Source organism: Myotis davidii, unplaced genomic scaffold (assembly GCF_000327345.1).
Source record: "Myotis davidii unplaced genomic scaffold, ASM32734v1 scaffold69, whole genome shotgun sequence".
NCBI lineage: Eukaryota > Metazoa > Chordata > Mammalia > Chiroptera > Vespertilionidae > Myotis > Myotis davidii.
The window spans coordinates 1,200,434-1,216,825 of record NW_006300363.1 but is presented as its reverse complement, the minus strand read 5'-3'; the positions used below and the strand labels follow the sequence as shown (position 1 = coordinate 1,216,825).

General features: G+C 39.4%; 1 protein-coding gene across 1 annotated transcript in view; it reads left to right on the top strand.

The window, feature by feature from the left end:
* Positions 1–16,392, top strand: part of CEP112 (centrosomal protein 112kDa) — a 353,141-nt gene that overhangs the window by 132,344 nt on the left and 204,405 nt on the right. The window contains exon 19 of the mRNA XM_015572412.1: positions 3,499–3,606. Within this exon, the coding sequence (XP_015427898.1) occupies positions 3,499–3,606 (108 nt within the window). The remainder of the gene's footprint in view (positions 1–3,498; positions 3,607–16,392) is intronic.

The window sequence follows — 16,392 nt, the reverse complement described above, 5'->3', positions numbered from 1 at the left end:
GAATCAAAACCCCCAAATGGGGAGGACAGTTCATGAGGAAATACACTTGCCTGTGAGGGTGAGGCTGGCGCTGGGAGGGTGAAAAGGGGCTAAGCTTTCTTATAGCTACAGTTTAGCTGTAAGAGTAGCTCTAGCTCTTGGAGGAAAAGCTGGTGCTCTCTGTATGTGACTGTTGGTTTCCTCTCACTGTGCACACTTTCGTACAGAACCAGCTGCAGAGTCCTCCCTTATATATTTATTCCGCTCGCTAGTACTGAAGCAACAATAAAAAGATGCCTTTAACAAAAATAAAAAAAATAAATACAATGTGTATGAAAATGCACAGGCCTAAGTACAGCTGTGGCAGTCTGGGAGAGCTTACACACCAGGTCCCGAGACTAAGTAAGCGATAGTAATGAATGCAGTGTGGTTTGGGCAGGAGGGTGACCACTGTTACAGAAGAAAAAAAACCAAAAACAGACACATCTATGATCAGTCTGATTCCTGTCAAAGAAAGTATTGCGGTGCATCAGGGAAAGAATGATCACTTAATAAACTGTCGATTGGATGGCCACATGGAAATATGGGGATCTTGCCCCTTATCTCACTCCATTCACAGAATGAATTCTAGGATTGTAGTTATACAGAGATAGGTAAAACAATAAAACTTGCAGAAGGAAATGCAAGAGCATTTTTGATAATTGGAACTACTAGGCAAGGATTTTCAAAATAGAAAACAGAAAGACATAAAAATAATATTGTTAAATGTAAATTCATTAAAAAACAGGAGACCAGTAGAACATAAAAAGGCAACCTCAGAGTGGGAGAGGATATTTGCAATCCAGATATTGAACAAGAAGTTCACATCCAGAATAGTTAAAAGTGCTACAAATCAATAACAAAAGGGCAGGCCTTAGACATATTGGCAGTCTTATATAAATTAATGATCTCTCACAAAAGAACTCTAGATATAATTGATTATTGTGTTCATTGATTTTCCCTGTTAAGGATATTAGATTTCAGTCTTTAAAACACAGAAATAATGATCTTTCTGCTAGCCTATCTACTTACCCACCTACCCACCTACCTACCTACATACCTATCTACCTATCTCTACATATATCTGGAAATATTTGAAGGGCAGTTTCTTATAATTTATCTAAATATGTATTAAATGCATGAAAATATATTTTGGATTTGTATACAATTGTATATTAGTATTTGTATAATATAAATTGTATATGTCAAGTTACTCAGAATATAATAACATGGATACTGTACTAGAGAAAGAGCAATAACTTATTATTACTATATTCGACAGACTGCCAGATGTTGGCCCAATATTCATTTGTACTTTTAGGGCAACATTAGACACAGCTTTAAAACAGCAGTCTCTGACCTTGTAGATGGAGCTTGCCTTTTATTAATATTGTTCCAGTGAATCAGATGCAAACGGCATCATTAATTTGCTACTGACAGGTTCTGCAGCAAAGCCCTTAAAAGGGTATTTGACTCAGCTGATAGGGGCCCTCGGCCCTATCCCGTCCCCTTCCCCCTCTGCCCTTTCCTTCCCAGATGTTCAGAGCTGCAGAAACATTTCACAGTCATTACGGGAAGTTTGGATGGCAGAGACCTTAACCCTGACATCTTTGAACTGCCAATATAGCAGCCTATTTTTGAACTTTTTGTTACGTGAGGAACACATAAAGGGCCTGTGTTGTTTAAGCTGTGGACACTTAGGCGTTCTTTTACATGTAGCTAAATTAATGCCTGAGTCACCCTATAAGGAAACTGCAGCACCCTCTTTACCTTGTTGTTTTAAACACCAGCCATTCACAGAAATGCATCCAAGCCCTTTGCTGCTCCTAATTTGACCACCACGTTTTACTCTGAGGTTTTTGGAAGCCAGAGTTACACAATAAAAGGAGTGTGGTGTTATTTGTTTTAAACACTTGGAAGTTGAATGGAATATGGAATGATGTATGATAACACAGAATCTCTTGTATCTATGGCAACTGAGAACTCTGTGTTTCTATACAGCTTTGAGTATTTTACAAGAATTGTTTTTTTTATTATTTTGTTAAATGGTAGAATAAGAATGGAGTGGGCTCTTGCATTCTCGGTCAGTATAACCTAAAATAACACATTTCATTACCTTATAATATCAGTTATTTATTTTGAATTTTTCTTAATGTTTAGGTATAAAAAGTCTTTTCGGGTGCTTTCAATTGTTTGCTATTTTGATTATAGAAGACTAGAGGCCCAGTGCACGAATCCGTGCGTGGGCAGGGTCTGGCTGGCCCATCCCGATTGGGGTTTGGAGGGGCCGATCGGGAGTGGGGCCAGCCAGGGGGAGGGGCTGCAGGCAGTTGGTCGGCTGGCCCTGCCCCCTGGTTCAACTCCCAGTTGAACTCCCAGTCAAGGGGACAATTTGCATATTAGCCTTTTATTATATAAGATAATTCTGTTTTTTTAATAGAAGATATTCTATTGTACCAACTTTGAGTATAGAAAACTCTTCATTTTTAAGTATTTAATATTTGGAATATTTAAATATTTATTATTTATTTTACTATTCAATCTGTGCTGAAGAAACATAAGAACCAAAACTCAATTTCATATAAAGATCTCTCTTAAAAGTACTAAATAAACCATGTCTTCCCACCTTGATTTATCTTCTCTTTTTTCTTTCCCTCTTGCTTTTGCCTGCCCTTTCATTCATCCTTAAGAATTGAATACAGCATAACAAGGCAATTAGTTAATAATTAAGATTCAAGACAAAGAATTATATCCTAGTTCCTTTTACTAGGGAGGGAGCACAGGATCTAATGAGTAAACGAAGCTCAAACCTTTGAAGCATTTCCATAGTACAGAGAAAAACAGTGTCCTAGAGAAATACAGATGTCAGGTCCTGGAGCCCTGAGAGGACGACACACTCCTATCAGTTGGAAGGATTATAGAAACCTCAGAGAGGAGAAGAGACATGAGTCAGCTTTCAAGATGGACTGTTTGGAAGAGGAAACGCTTGAAGGGACACGCCTGATAGTGGGAGATCCAAGATTGCCATGGATTGTTTGGGAAACGCCGACGTTATTGGAGTGTAGGGAGGGTAGATTTCCGAGGCCAAATTAAAAAACCACCTGCTTGAGGTTTAATGTGAAAAGCACTGAAGGAGAGCCTTGTAACCCACATCTTGAGTTAGAAACCAACAAAAATGAAGTGGGCTTGACTGTGCTTCCTTAAACAACTTCTTAGTAAATTCATTTTTTATCACAATACTGATTATCTATGGGCCAACAATCATAGAACTTAGTCAATTACATATTAACTTTTTATTTTCTTGACTTAAACAATTAAAATATACCAAAATAACAGGTATATCTTTTATTATTTTATCATCTTTAAATACATCATTATGATTGGTGAGGTATTTAAAATTTGTCATTTTAGTGAATGGACAAATAAAAACATGGAATATAAATTTTTCAAAATTTGATGTTTGATTTTTTAATTTTGTAGATGGAAAAAGTGGAAGCAGATCTAACTAGATCTAAGTCTCTTCGTGAGAAACAATCAAAGGAGTTTTTATGGCAGATGGAGGATGTCAAGCAAAGATATGAACAGCAGGTAGGTCCTTCATTTTGGTGATGCCATTTAATTCTTAAGGCATGTATAAACTCTTCTAAATACCTCTTTATATCACAAAATCGCTGTGCGTGAAAATATTACTAGAACATTATTACCAATATATATGAAATATTTAAAATATTTGTTTCAATGAAATCCAGAAACATCTTCAGCCTTAGTGTTAATAAAAATTCAAATTAGAATTGACAGTGTACCATCGAAAGTTGGCAAAAGTTTAGAAAAATTGGCCTTTTCATAAGTTGCTAGTGGCATTATAAATTATGCAGCCTTTTGGGAAGGATTTTGGTTGTACCCTTCAAGAGTTATAAGAAATGTTTATACCTTCTAGCCCAGTTATCCTCAACCTTGGAAATCAGACAGAAGTATTTAAACAATGATGTTAATTATTTGTCAGATGATGGAATCATGGATGATTTTTTTCTATACCTCCCACTTTCCATAGTGTGACAGTATCAGCTCCTTTTTAGTGTGACAGTTGCTTTTTAGTGTACAGATGCATGCATATAAATTTGTTTTAAAGAATGTTAAGCTTCAAAGGCTTTTCTCAGAATGATAAACTTAAAAATCTACCAAACTGTTGTCTTTTATAGTCTTGGTCAAAAATAATAAGGAAAATCAATTCCTTAAATAATTTCTACTATTAATAGAAATTAGACCCTATTGCCTCAATTTTCTGTATTTAATTTTCATGAGAAAGAGATAAATGATATAAATGTTACACAAATGTATAACAGGAATTTAAAAAACCCACCCTGGGATCGCTCAGGTCAGTGCAGAGTGCACCCATTTTTATCCTTCCTGTGTCCGGAGGCCTGTGCATTCGAATCGATGTTGAGAATGAAGACTCCAGGCAGAAAGTAACTCAGAAGACATAAAGGCAGGAGTGTGAGCTAGTAGATTTTAGAAACATATTTGTCCATATGATAATATACAAAACTTAAAAACTTTTTTTTTAGCAGAAAATTCTGTTAACTGCAACAGTATTCCCCAATGTTAAGGTTTGTTTTATTTTTACTGTGAAAGTTTATCAGGAGAAAGGATAGGCCTGTGGTAGTGGTCCCTACAAGCCAGCACACGTCCTTTAAAAATGAAGCTGATTAGTGTCCAGCTGATGTGGCTCAGTGGTTGGGCGTTGGCCTATGAACCAGGAGGTCATGGTTTGATTCCTGGTCAGGGCATATGCCCAGGTTGTGGGCTCAATTCCCAGTAGAGGGCGTATAGGGGGCAGCTTATCAATTATTCTTTCATCATTGATGTTTCTATCTCTCACTCTCCCTTCCTCTCTGAAATAATAAAAAAATATGTATTTTTAAAATGAAGCCAATTAAGCTAATTTCCTTCTTTGATCAGAGGGGCCAGGCTGATGGAAGGGGAAAGAGGAATAGATGTACTATATCTGGATCTCACTGAGCCACCTGACAAGGTTCTTCATGAAGGAAATATAAGAATAGGGTTTAGATGTTGGTACATGGCTGTGGTTAGGTGTGTTTGAAGGGCCATCTCTGAATGACTAGTATCCACTTGAGGTGGGATTTCTACATGTGTCAGTCACTGGATGATGACACAGAAGTAAAGTTTCCTTCTTGGAGTTTAAACAGCTGAAATTAAGAAGATGAAATTTATTGGGGTTGAATATAAAATCCCATGCTTCAGTTTAGAAGATCATCTGCAGAAAGTATGTGGAGGGGAAGGTGTAAGGGATGTGAGTGGTGTAAGGTGGGGGTGACAAAGAAGACATAAACACCTGGGACAGTGGGATAAAAGAGGTGAGAGACATGGTGTCCAGGATATTAGTAATATACTAGTGACCTGGTGCACAGATTCATGCACATTGAAAGGAAATTAATTAGAAGGTGGCTAGTGGGGCAGGATTGGGCAAGGCAGGCCGGACACGCCCTGGAGCCAATCTCCCATAGTCCCTCCTGGCCGGCCGCACCTGGGGTGAGCTGTGGCTTGAAGGGCGTCTGTGGAGTGAGCGGGGTCCCTCGGTCCAAAACTGGCTCTCTGACATCCCCTGAGGGATCCCGGAATGTGAGAGGGCACTCTGCAAAGTTGCTGTCGTAGAGGGTATGGAATGCAAATGCAAGTGTGCAGTAAACCAGATTGGGGGCCGACAATGTCCCAGAAATAACATAACCCATATATATATATATCAGGTCATATGAAAAAGAAATCAGTTCTGGTTGTCCATTTTACATAGGACACTGACTCAGACATGTTCAAAGGATTGCTCCACCATCTAGAAAGGTTTGAAACTATGCCAGGGGAAAATTTAAAGAAATAGGATATTTAGCCAAGAGAAGACAAGACTAAGGAGAATTGCATACTTGTTTTTAAATTCAAGCCTGTAATTGAGGAAGGTGTTACATTTGGGCTGTGTATAGTAATCATAACAGCTAACAGTCAGTAGGACCTTCCTTATCTGTGCCAGGTACCGTTTCTACATGCTCTCTACGACCTGAGCACTTCCCATCGCACAGTAGTCTGTGGAGCAGGTGCCGCTATCTATTGTCTCCATATTCTAGTGTAGAAACTGGAGCACGTCCGGTTAGTAACCAGCCCAGGGTCCCGCACAATAAATAGATGGTGGAACCTGAACCTGAACCGGAACCAGGCTCTTCATCTTCACTCATGCGTCTAGGAAGCAGAGGCTGAGCAGGTGTGCAGATGGACTGTGAGGAGTATTTCTAGTGGAGTTATTTGGCCCATGAGCAAGTAGGTTTCCCCACCTGAGTGTGGAAGTAGCAGCCGGAGTGTTGTGGAGGGATGTGCACATTGAAGGTGACGTCCTATGCCAGGGTCAACAACGTTCACATTCTGGGCCTTTGCCTGACCAGACCTCAGCCCCTGTGCATGTCTGACAGATGCAGACATCGCTCATTGCACCACCGACTCCCTACTGGCCACCTTTCCAGGTGGACTGTCTTCTCTCCGGGCTTCCCACGACCTTCTCAGCTGCCGGTCAAGTGCACGTGTGACCACTTTTCTGTTATCTAGTCTTCCTTTTCTCTAAAATCTGAAAATCTGAAGTGGTCAAATCGTAAATGGTCATAGCATTTCCCACTGCAGGGGTATTGAGATGCCGATCCCCCAGGCTTCTCATATGGGTGCTGGTCCCTGGGGCGGTGAGCCAGTGCCCAGTGATGTGAAGCTGCATTCCTTTCCTGGAGGGTGGCATTCACATGATTATTTGTGGGAAAGCAAATAGTTTTACTATTGAGGTAACATTCTTTTTAAAACAAACATAGACTTTCCTGTTTTGTAAAATGCAAAGTTCTCATGAATTTTTCAGATAAAATAGGGCATTTCAAAGAAACTTCCAGCTTGCCCTCAGATCCCCCAGGGGGGTACCATTCATTTTCACCGCTGCTGGGGTGCTTTGGTGGAAAAGTTTTAGAAGCACTCATCCGGTTTTATCCTCACATTTTATGAGGAAATTGACATCCAGAGAAATGAATGACTTGTGCCTTCTGGGCCTATGTTTCTTTATTCAGTCTTAATTTTTGTGCCCCTCCCCTATAGAAAGCATCATGCCAGGAATTATAATGAAGTGAAAAAAGCAAAGTGGTATTTAAAAATATTTTAGCCAAAATGCAGGCATAAAGTGTGCAGATGTGTAGAGAGAAACATCAGACACATGGGATAAAACTCACATAAATATCCTGTAAAGCCCAAGCTTTCATCAAGATTTCCTGTTTCTTTCCTGTATAGCCCCTTGGAACAAAAGGACAATTCTGATTGTCTTTTCACAAACCTCGTTCACTTTGGAGACAAACAACAAAGCAGGCATGCTGGGATTTCCTGAGCCATGAAGGGCTTTTTGTTGTTGTTGTGTTTTGTTTTTTTTTGCAATTCCATCACTCTTTAATCTTAGATTTTATATATTCTTTTTTCACTACAGAGCCTTTAAAAGGAAATGTAGTTCAACAGATAAACAAGTGGTGAAATTCTACAGAATGAATAAATGTTTATTGTTGACTATAAAAAAACACTGAAGGGCCAACCCCTTACACATTACCATAAGGTAAAATAAATTAAAATTAAAATATACAGATAAGACACGTTTTTACAAAAAAATGTTGAACTCTAAGAGGGTGTATTCTTAATTAATGAATTTTCTCAATTTGAGTGGCATGAGTGAACTATCACTAAACAGAGAAAAAAGCTTCTTGCCTGTCTGGTGTGGCTCAGTGGTTGAATGTCGACCTATGATCCAGGAGGTCACGGTTGGATTCCTGGCCAGGGCACATGCCAGGGTTGTGGAAGGTGTGCAGGAGGCAGCTGATCAATGATTCTCTCTCATCGTTGATGTTTCTATCTCTCTCCCTCTCCCTTTCTCTCTGAAATCAATAAAAATATATTTTTTAAAAAGCTTCTTGAAGCATTTGACTATCTGAATCCTTCCTGGGTGTGTACTTAAAATCTGGCAGATAAAGACACAGAAAATGTAGGAATTTTTTTTTAAAGTTTTAAAAGCTCAGGATAAGTATTGTCACTCGTCACCTACAGGTGCCGGGCAAGCGTTTTTGCAGTGTTAACTGGGAACAGAAACATCGTTTCTCAGCTCTCCTTTGCGCTCACTGTTGTGCTCCCTACCTTCAGCCCTCGGTGCATCCTGAGCTTCGGCGCTTTAGCAGGGTGGGCCCTGGCAGGTGATGGTTGACTAGAAAGAAAAAGGAATGGAGAAGCAGTATATGCTGGCAGGCCCTGGTTCCATCTCATAGCAGTTAGCACAGCAGTATGAACTTTTAAATGAGAGAGCTTGCGTGACTAAAGCGAACTGTTGACTGACAGGTTGCATGCATGGCTCTTCGTGTTGCAGCAGATATCTAACTCTAGAGCCACGTGGCCACCCACAGATGACAAATTCTATTTCTATTCTTGACACACTGCCGACTTTTTACTTTTTGTGTGTGTGCCTGTTTCTATGAAGAAGTTGTTCTGAACATCAGACCATACTGTGGTATTTTCTGTGCTAAGTTGTACTTTTCCTCTGACTCCAAGATCTCAAAGCAGATTGTCCATAAGTTTATCTTTAATGGAGTCCTTATCTCACATGAAATGTAATGTCCAATAGCACATTTTACATCATATTATTGCAGTAAAAAAAATATGCCAACATGTAAGGCCACAAAATCAGTAGTGAAATGCTGCTAACTTTGCAGTGGACTCTGTCCCATTGGAGCTAAATTTCTGGAGCTCTGGAGAATTTGGTAACTTATTTTGACATTTCAAAAGTGCTGTTTTGCAAATGCAGATGGGAAACTGCTCAGAGACATGACCTGATTATCTAAGTTATATTCTTACATGGAAAAGCAGGGTGGGTGTGATGCACTTGTCTTTGAGTATGGATCTTAATGAACTATGTAAAAGTAGTACTAAATTTCACAAGAAGCAAAATTTGTTCACTGGGAGCCCTTGAATGCGAGGTGGGATGATGTGGAAGTATTACCTGGCAAACCTATAGACAAGCCCTTATCTTTCAATGGCTAACACTTTAAAGCAAAGTGCTCTTGAACTGTCATTAGTCTGATGTATGTAATTGTTCACAATATTGAACTGACCTTTATCTCTTCTTTAAATATGAAACATGTTTACAATAGTTTGTGATTTCACTGGGAAGTGTTCTTCTCTACTACTATAGTCATCTTGATCCAAAGTGGCGATGCCAGAACTTCCTTGGCATAGTATTGAGGAAGAGCTCAAAATTCTCATGAAAATGAGAATATTAGAATGATTTTTTTTTTTTTTTACTTTGGACCAGGAGGGCCTAGACCAGGGGTGGGCAAACTTTTTGACTCGAGGGCCACAGTGGGTTCTTAAACTGGACCGGAGGGCCGGAACAAAAGCATGGATGGAGGGTTTGTGTGAACTAATAGAAATTCAAGGTAAACATCATTACATAAAAGGGTACGGTCTTTTTTTTTTTTTTTTTTAGTTTTACTCATTTCAAACGGGCCGGATCCGCCCGCGGGCCGTAGTCTGCCCCCGGCTGGCTATACAATGCCTCCACAAAGGTGCAGAGGAGTGTACTCACAGTGGGGACCCAGTCTCATCAAATACCTGTGTGCTGGACTCCTCTGTATATGAGGGCCGTGTGTTTGGAGGGAGCTGTTGCCATTTGACACGGTAACCTCATACAATCAAGAAAGTAAAACTTAGACCAAAAAAATCTTATAGAGCATCATTTCAGAAATTTCTGTGAGAGATAGATAAATAAAAGAATAATTTTTTAGAAATGGGCATGCTGTATTTGCCACTTATTAAAATATTTTTATGTGAAAGTTTAAGAAACAAAGGGAGTTAAAGGAATTTCTGAAATTTACAAAATGTTTCTTTATCGTGTAAGAAATTATATCTTAGAACAGTAAGAAATAAAGATTAAAAATACATTGAGGTTAGAGTCATTTTCAGATTTTATGGTTCAATTTTAAGAACATTAATTCACTCTGTACTATCTACACTAATAAAAGAGAAACATGCAAATTAAGCATCACTCCACCACTCTGCTACACCCACCAGCCAATCAGAGCAACTATGCAAATTAACCCAACAAAGATGGTGGTTAATTTGCATATGCAGGCGCAGAGTAAAGACTGAAGATGACTGAAGATGGTGGCGGCCACAGAGTTGGAATGAGCAGGAGGCTTGGGTTGCTCCCAGCGACGGAGGAAGCCAAGCTTCCCACCCGCTCTGGGCTCTGCTCAAGGAGGGGTTGGGGGCCTGGGTCACCAGGGGAAACCCAGGCTTCCAGTCCGCCCTGGGCTCTACTCGAGGAATGGGAGGGGGGAAAAAAAGGAGCCCTAACCGGTTTGGCTCAGTGGATAGAGCGTCAGCCTGTGGACTCAAGGATCCCAGGTTCGATTCCGGTCAAGGGCATGTACCTTGGTTGCGGGCACATCCCTACTAGGGAGTGTGCAGGAGGCAGCTGATCGATGTTTCTCACTCATTGATGTTTCTAACTCTCTATCCCTCTCCCTTCCTCTCTGTAAAAATCAATAAAATATATATTAAAAAAAGGAGGGGCTGGGAGCAGCCAGAGCGGAGAAGCCAAGCCTTGCTGCTGTGGCCAGACCAAAGGCCTGGGTCCCGGTTGCCGGAGGAAAACTGGTGCCAGCAGCCAGGAGAAGGAAGGCCTATTGCATGAATCTTCGTGCAATGGGCCACTAGTCTATAATAATAAAAGCATAATATGCTAATTAGACCCCAAGCTGGGGCTGTGTGGGAAGCCTGGGTCCCGGGTGCCTGCTGGAGGCCAGAGGGAAACCCAGGTCTCGGATGCCAGAGGGAAGCCGGTGCTGGCAGCCAGGGGAAGGAAGGCCTACTCTTGCATGAAATTCGTGCATCGCGCCTCTAGTAAAAAATAAAATTATCGTGCTTACACTTCCACTCCTACCACTCTATTTTGTCAGTTAAAGTATTATTTATATATCACAGAAATTTGTAGCATTTATATTTTGTTCTAAAACCATGATTTCACAGTTACATAGAGGTAATTTTTAAATTTAAATCAATTATATATCTACCACCAGGACTTTTAGCACAGCTTCTTTCATATCTGAGTCCTTTATTTTGATTCACCTGTTAACTAATGAGACATCATCATTAAATAGAGTTTTTTTCAGGAAGGACATATATTTGTTGTATTCACTGCATTTTTGTATGCTTGAGAATCACTATATTTTTGATGGGGTCGTTTGGCTGGGAATAAAATTTTCTGGTCATCTTTCTTTCCATAAAGCTTTGTACACGTTGCTCCACTGTCTTGTGGCAACTAATTGTTCTTAATACAGATTCTTTGTTTACCTCCTGGTTGCCTGAATTTCCTTAAGTGTTTTTATTTTTGTGTATGGGGTTTTTTTGTTGTTGTTGTTTGTTTGTTTTTAGTAGTTTGTGTTTTATAGTCTGAGTTTTTCCATGCTTGAGTTAGTTATAGTATTTTTCAGCCATCTTTTCTCAATCTGACTTGGTATATTAGTACATTGTACTTTTTTGGTACACACATTCATCTCTTCATTTATTTCAAAGAAATTTTCTGACATATCTATGTAATCATGGATTTCCTTTTTCTATTTTCTCTCTGTATAATCTTCTGTCTGTCTCCTTCTTGGGCCTTTACTATGATTAGCTCAAGTCTTTGGTCCGAGTCAGTGATTAGATTTTCAGCCACGTTTATTCAGAACTAGAGGCCTGGTGCACGAAATTCATGAACTGGTAGGGTCCCTAGGCTTGGCTGGCAATCAGGGTCTATCGGGGTCTGCTGGCTACTTGCCGGGGCCTTCCTTCTGGCTTCCGGCCGCCAGCCGGGCCTTCCTTTGTTCTGCGCCGCCCCTGGTGGTCAGTGTGCATCATAGCAAGCAATTGAACTGCTGGTCTTTTGGTCGAATTCCCAAGGGGACACTTTGCATATTAGCCTTTTATATATAGATAGATATTGTTGTTTTTACTTTAGAATTAATTTTGTGATAGAGTTATTTTAATCCTTGGTTGTTTTATCTTTTTATCTTAGAGTTCTCTTTCATCGTACTCATGTTCTTAGTGAGTTATCCTATTACTCTAATTGTTTCTGATTTTTAATGTATGTTTTTCTCCCTTCCTCCTTCTTACTTTCCTCCTCCTTTTTAGTTCAGTTCATTTTTTTCCCCTGATATAATAAATTTATAGTTGTTTAGACACTTTTTTCCTTCATCTTGCTTGGGCTTCATATGGGTAGCTCTATCCAAATCTACTACTTGTTCTCTTATAATGCGCATGAATTCTCTTTGATTCCTTTTCTGTCTCTATTTTCAGTCACAGTTTGAGGCCATAGGTATTTTGTTGCATTTACTTTTCTGTAGTTTGAGATTATGATAAGGATAGAGGAGGAGAACTTGGTTGGAGCTTTGAGCAACTTTTGTTAGAGAAAATGAGACCTGTTCTTTTAACATTTTATTAATGTCCTACACCAGGTTTTGTGCTCTGTATTGAAGGACTTTCCCTTTTCTTATGGGAATTTTGAAGCTGATGATTCTATCAGGAAGAATAAGCCCCAGTTTTTCACTTTCCTAGCTTAATTCATTTCTGTCAATCAGCCATTTCTACCCCATGCAATTACCCTCCTATTCTCCATCAGGGCACATACATGGTTATTATTTTGCAACAGGGAAAGGGAATGATTGATGTTTAGTCTATTTCTCTACAAAACTGGGGTATTAAAGAATATTCCCCAGCATTATTTCAGCTTAGCAGCTCTACCTCCAGGGGATGGAGACAAAATAGTAGATCTCACCAAACCATGTCAGAACCTTCTCTTTCGTTTCTTAACCAATGCATTCTGAAATTTATGGCAAAGGTGATATTCATGATATTCCTCTTTCCTTGTTTGACTGCTGTCAGTGAGCGTGTGTGTGTGTGTGTGTGTGTGTGTGTGTGTGTGTGTGTGTGTGTGTGTTTTAACATTTGTTTTTCTTTTTACAGTTTTCAGCTTTTCCTGCTGTCTGTACCCAGGAGTTCCAGTGCCAGGCATGTTCAGTATGAGGCATAAGGTTGCCTTGGACCAGTTATTCCCTTTGTGCTAAAACCAGTGCTGCAGCAGCTGAGTGACCAGCTGTCAGTGTGACAGGGAAGATTCCTGATTAAGATTAATGTTGTAGCCCAGCCTGTGTTCAGGAGTTGAGCATCAACCTAGGAACCAGGAGGTCATGGTTCAATTCTTGGTGAGGGCACATGCCTGGGTTATGGACTTGATCCCCTGTGTGGGGTTGCAGGAGGCAGCCAATCAGTGATTCTCTGTCATCATTGATGTTTCTATCTCTTTTTCCTTCTCCCTTCCTCTCTGAAATCAATAAAAAAATGTTTAAAAAAGATGACTGTTGTACTAGGTAGCCTCTAAATCACTCCAAACTCTTCAACTTTTATATTTACATTCACTAGGGCTTTACCCCTCTAGACCAAGGCTTGTAGAATACAGATTTTATCATTTAGTTACATATGAGGTTATTTTAGGTAGTATTTTGCACCATAATTTCTCCTTTTTAATGTGTTAGGTGCATTCTGGAACTTCTCTAATTTGTTTCTGGTTTTAGAATTTCTGACATTGAGGTGTATCATTGGGATGTGTTGGTCTGTGTGTTGTGTACTGAGAATTAATGACTTATTTTATCCCCTTTGTCTTTTTCTTTATAAGATTATTAAAAGGCATTCAGGCCGATTTGCTAGTGCTAATTTATTGTAAAACAGCTACCAGGACTTATATATTCCAAGCCCCCCATTGACTTGGATATCTAGCAGTTCCCACTTGGTCTCTCTCTGGGCCTGGAATGTGCTCCTGCCTTTGGCACTCCCGGGAAGCCTTTGTTGGAGTGGGAACATCATCATCATCAGACTGCAGAATGATTTAGTCTGGGATAGAGAGCTGTGCTTGCAGGAATTTCAGAACTCCAACACTTTACTCTTGAACCTTGCTTTCAGAGTGTGTGATGGGTTCCATAGTAGATGGAGCAGGACACTTATTCATCTCCTATTTAACCTACAAAAAGGGTAATTACATGTGAGTCAACCTAGTAGTTTCTGGACAATAAAGCCATTTTCTCACCCAAACCGCGACCACCACGCCATCAAACTGAGTAACTCAAGGGACTGCCAGATGCTAGCAGATGCTTGCAAGTGAGGGCTGATCACTTTCCTTGACCCTGGAAGACATGCCAGTCTGTTTTAGTACCTGTAGAGTGTGCACTACACATATAATTACCTGGTCTACAGCTCAGTGCTTTTGGATTAGGGAACTTGAAGCTTTTCCTCCTGTATTACATGGATAACTTTAGCCAGCATTAATTAAGCAGGTTCCTTGGTGATGGTGTATCATATTTCCCCTGTAGTACATATAGATTTTGGACCACCTTGACTTAGAGAGCACATTGACCACTCAGCATTCATCCTTGTGGATGCTGTGTACTTTTACATCCTCTACATTTTCCGTGATTTACCACCTCCTGGTCACCATTACCTCCATTAGAAATTGCTGTCGGTCAACCAAAAATGGTATAGTCCCAGGTAAGGAGGATATGCTACTTTCTGTTTACCCTTCAGATGTGCCCATAAGCAAAGGACCAAACTGGAAAATCCAAGAATCCTTTTACTATTTTCTTACCTAAAAGGGACTAGGAACAAGTGAAACCTTGAATTTAGTCATAGATCCACCTTCATCATGGCATTTGTGGTTAGAAATCTATCATCAAAATGTTTCCAGAACATTAGGGTTTTTCTCCTGGGCTCTGCCAGTTATCAGAAGACACACCTGTCAGAAGATACTGACAGTGAAGAAGCCTAGGCAAAGACCAGAAAGGGTTCATAACATCTAGAAGTTGGCCAAGCAGTGTGGGATCAAGCAGGCAAGCCTGGCTATTTCACTTTAAAAGACTCCAGCAGCTTTGAGATTTATTCATTAGCATCACTGAGCAACATGTCATAACAAAAGAACAAACAAATAATTTATGGACGTTTATGTTTGGGTTTGAAATTCCATTATCTATTTCATTTGCTCCTGATTTTTTAGAATGAATTCAAATTTGAATATGGGCAGGGTCATTGATCAGTCTATCAGAAAGAAGTCTAAATGACTCAGAAAGTTACTCTGAAAATGCATTATTCCCAGAGCCTGGAGCAAGGTGGCACCATTACTACCACCCTCACAGTGGTTTCTGGTCATGTGTCTTTTCTTGGGGCAAAAAATTCTTCTGCCTTAATTATAGGTCAATTGTTACTTTTCCCTAGAGTATTATAAAATGTTTTGCTATCAATTTTAAATCATACCCATTCTCATGGTTTTTCTGAGGCGTTTGAGATCTAAGTGAAACTTTCCACCTCCTTCTATTTCCTTTCCGTGTATTACATACTTAAATGATTTTCAGTAAAATTTATAATTTTGATATAATGATGCTTGATAACATAATGCCAAGTAAAAATAATGTGTAAGAACTAAAAATATCTTTACTCCATAATTCATACACTTGGCTGCCTGAAAAAAGTGCAGTAATATAAATACCTTTTTAAATTCTCTCTTTTGTTGTGATTAACATTGTAGTTGTATGAACTATAGGATAAAACATGTCAATTTATTTTATTTCATTTTTTACATATTTTTATTGATTTCAGAGAGGCAGGGAGAGGGAGATAGAAACATCAATGATGAGAGAGAATTATTGATTGGCTGCCTCTTGCACGCCTCACACTGGGGATCGAGTCCGCAACCTGGGCATGTGCCCTTGACTGGAGTCAAACCTGGGACCCTTCCGTCTTCAGGCTGATGCTATATCCACTGAGCAAAACCAGCTAGGGCTCAATTTATGTTAAATAATCAAAGAAACATTTCTTTACTACTTGATAATAGTGTTTAAGGAAAAAAGTGCCAGAAGTAGAATAATATTGAAGATTCCTACATTTTAAATAAATATAAATTCACTAGAATGCATCTTTTTATTTATTTATTTATTCTTTTTTTTTTCTTCTTATGCCCTTGACCGGAATCGAACCTGAGAACCTTCAGTCTGTAGGCCGACGCTCTATCCACTGAGCCAAAGCAGTCAGGGCTAGAGCGCATCTTTATTTTCAGATACAAAATAATTTTTTTCATATTTTATACATTGTTTTGTTCTGATAAGTGTCTATATTCAAGAATTTGAATACTGTTCTTTCTTCTAAATAGCATAATTTATGAGTGGTCAGAAATTTATGGTTGATTTTTCAGTTCTCTAAGAAAGATCATTATCAGAAAAAAATTTGAAACCT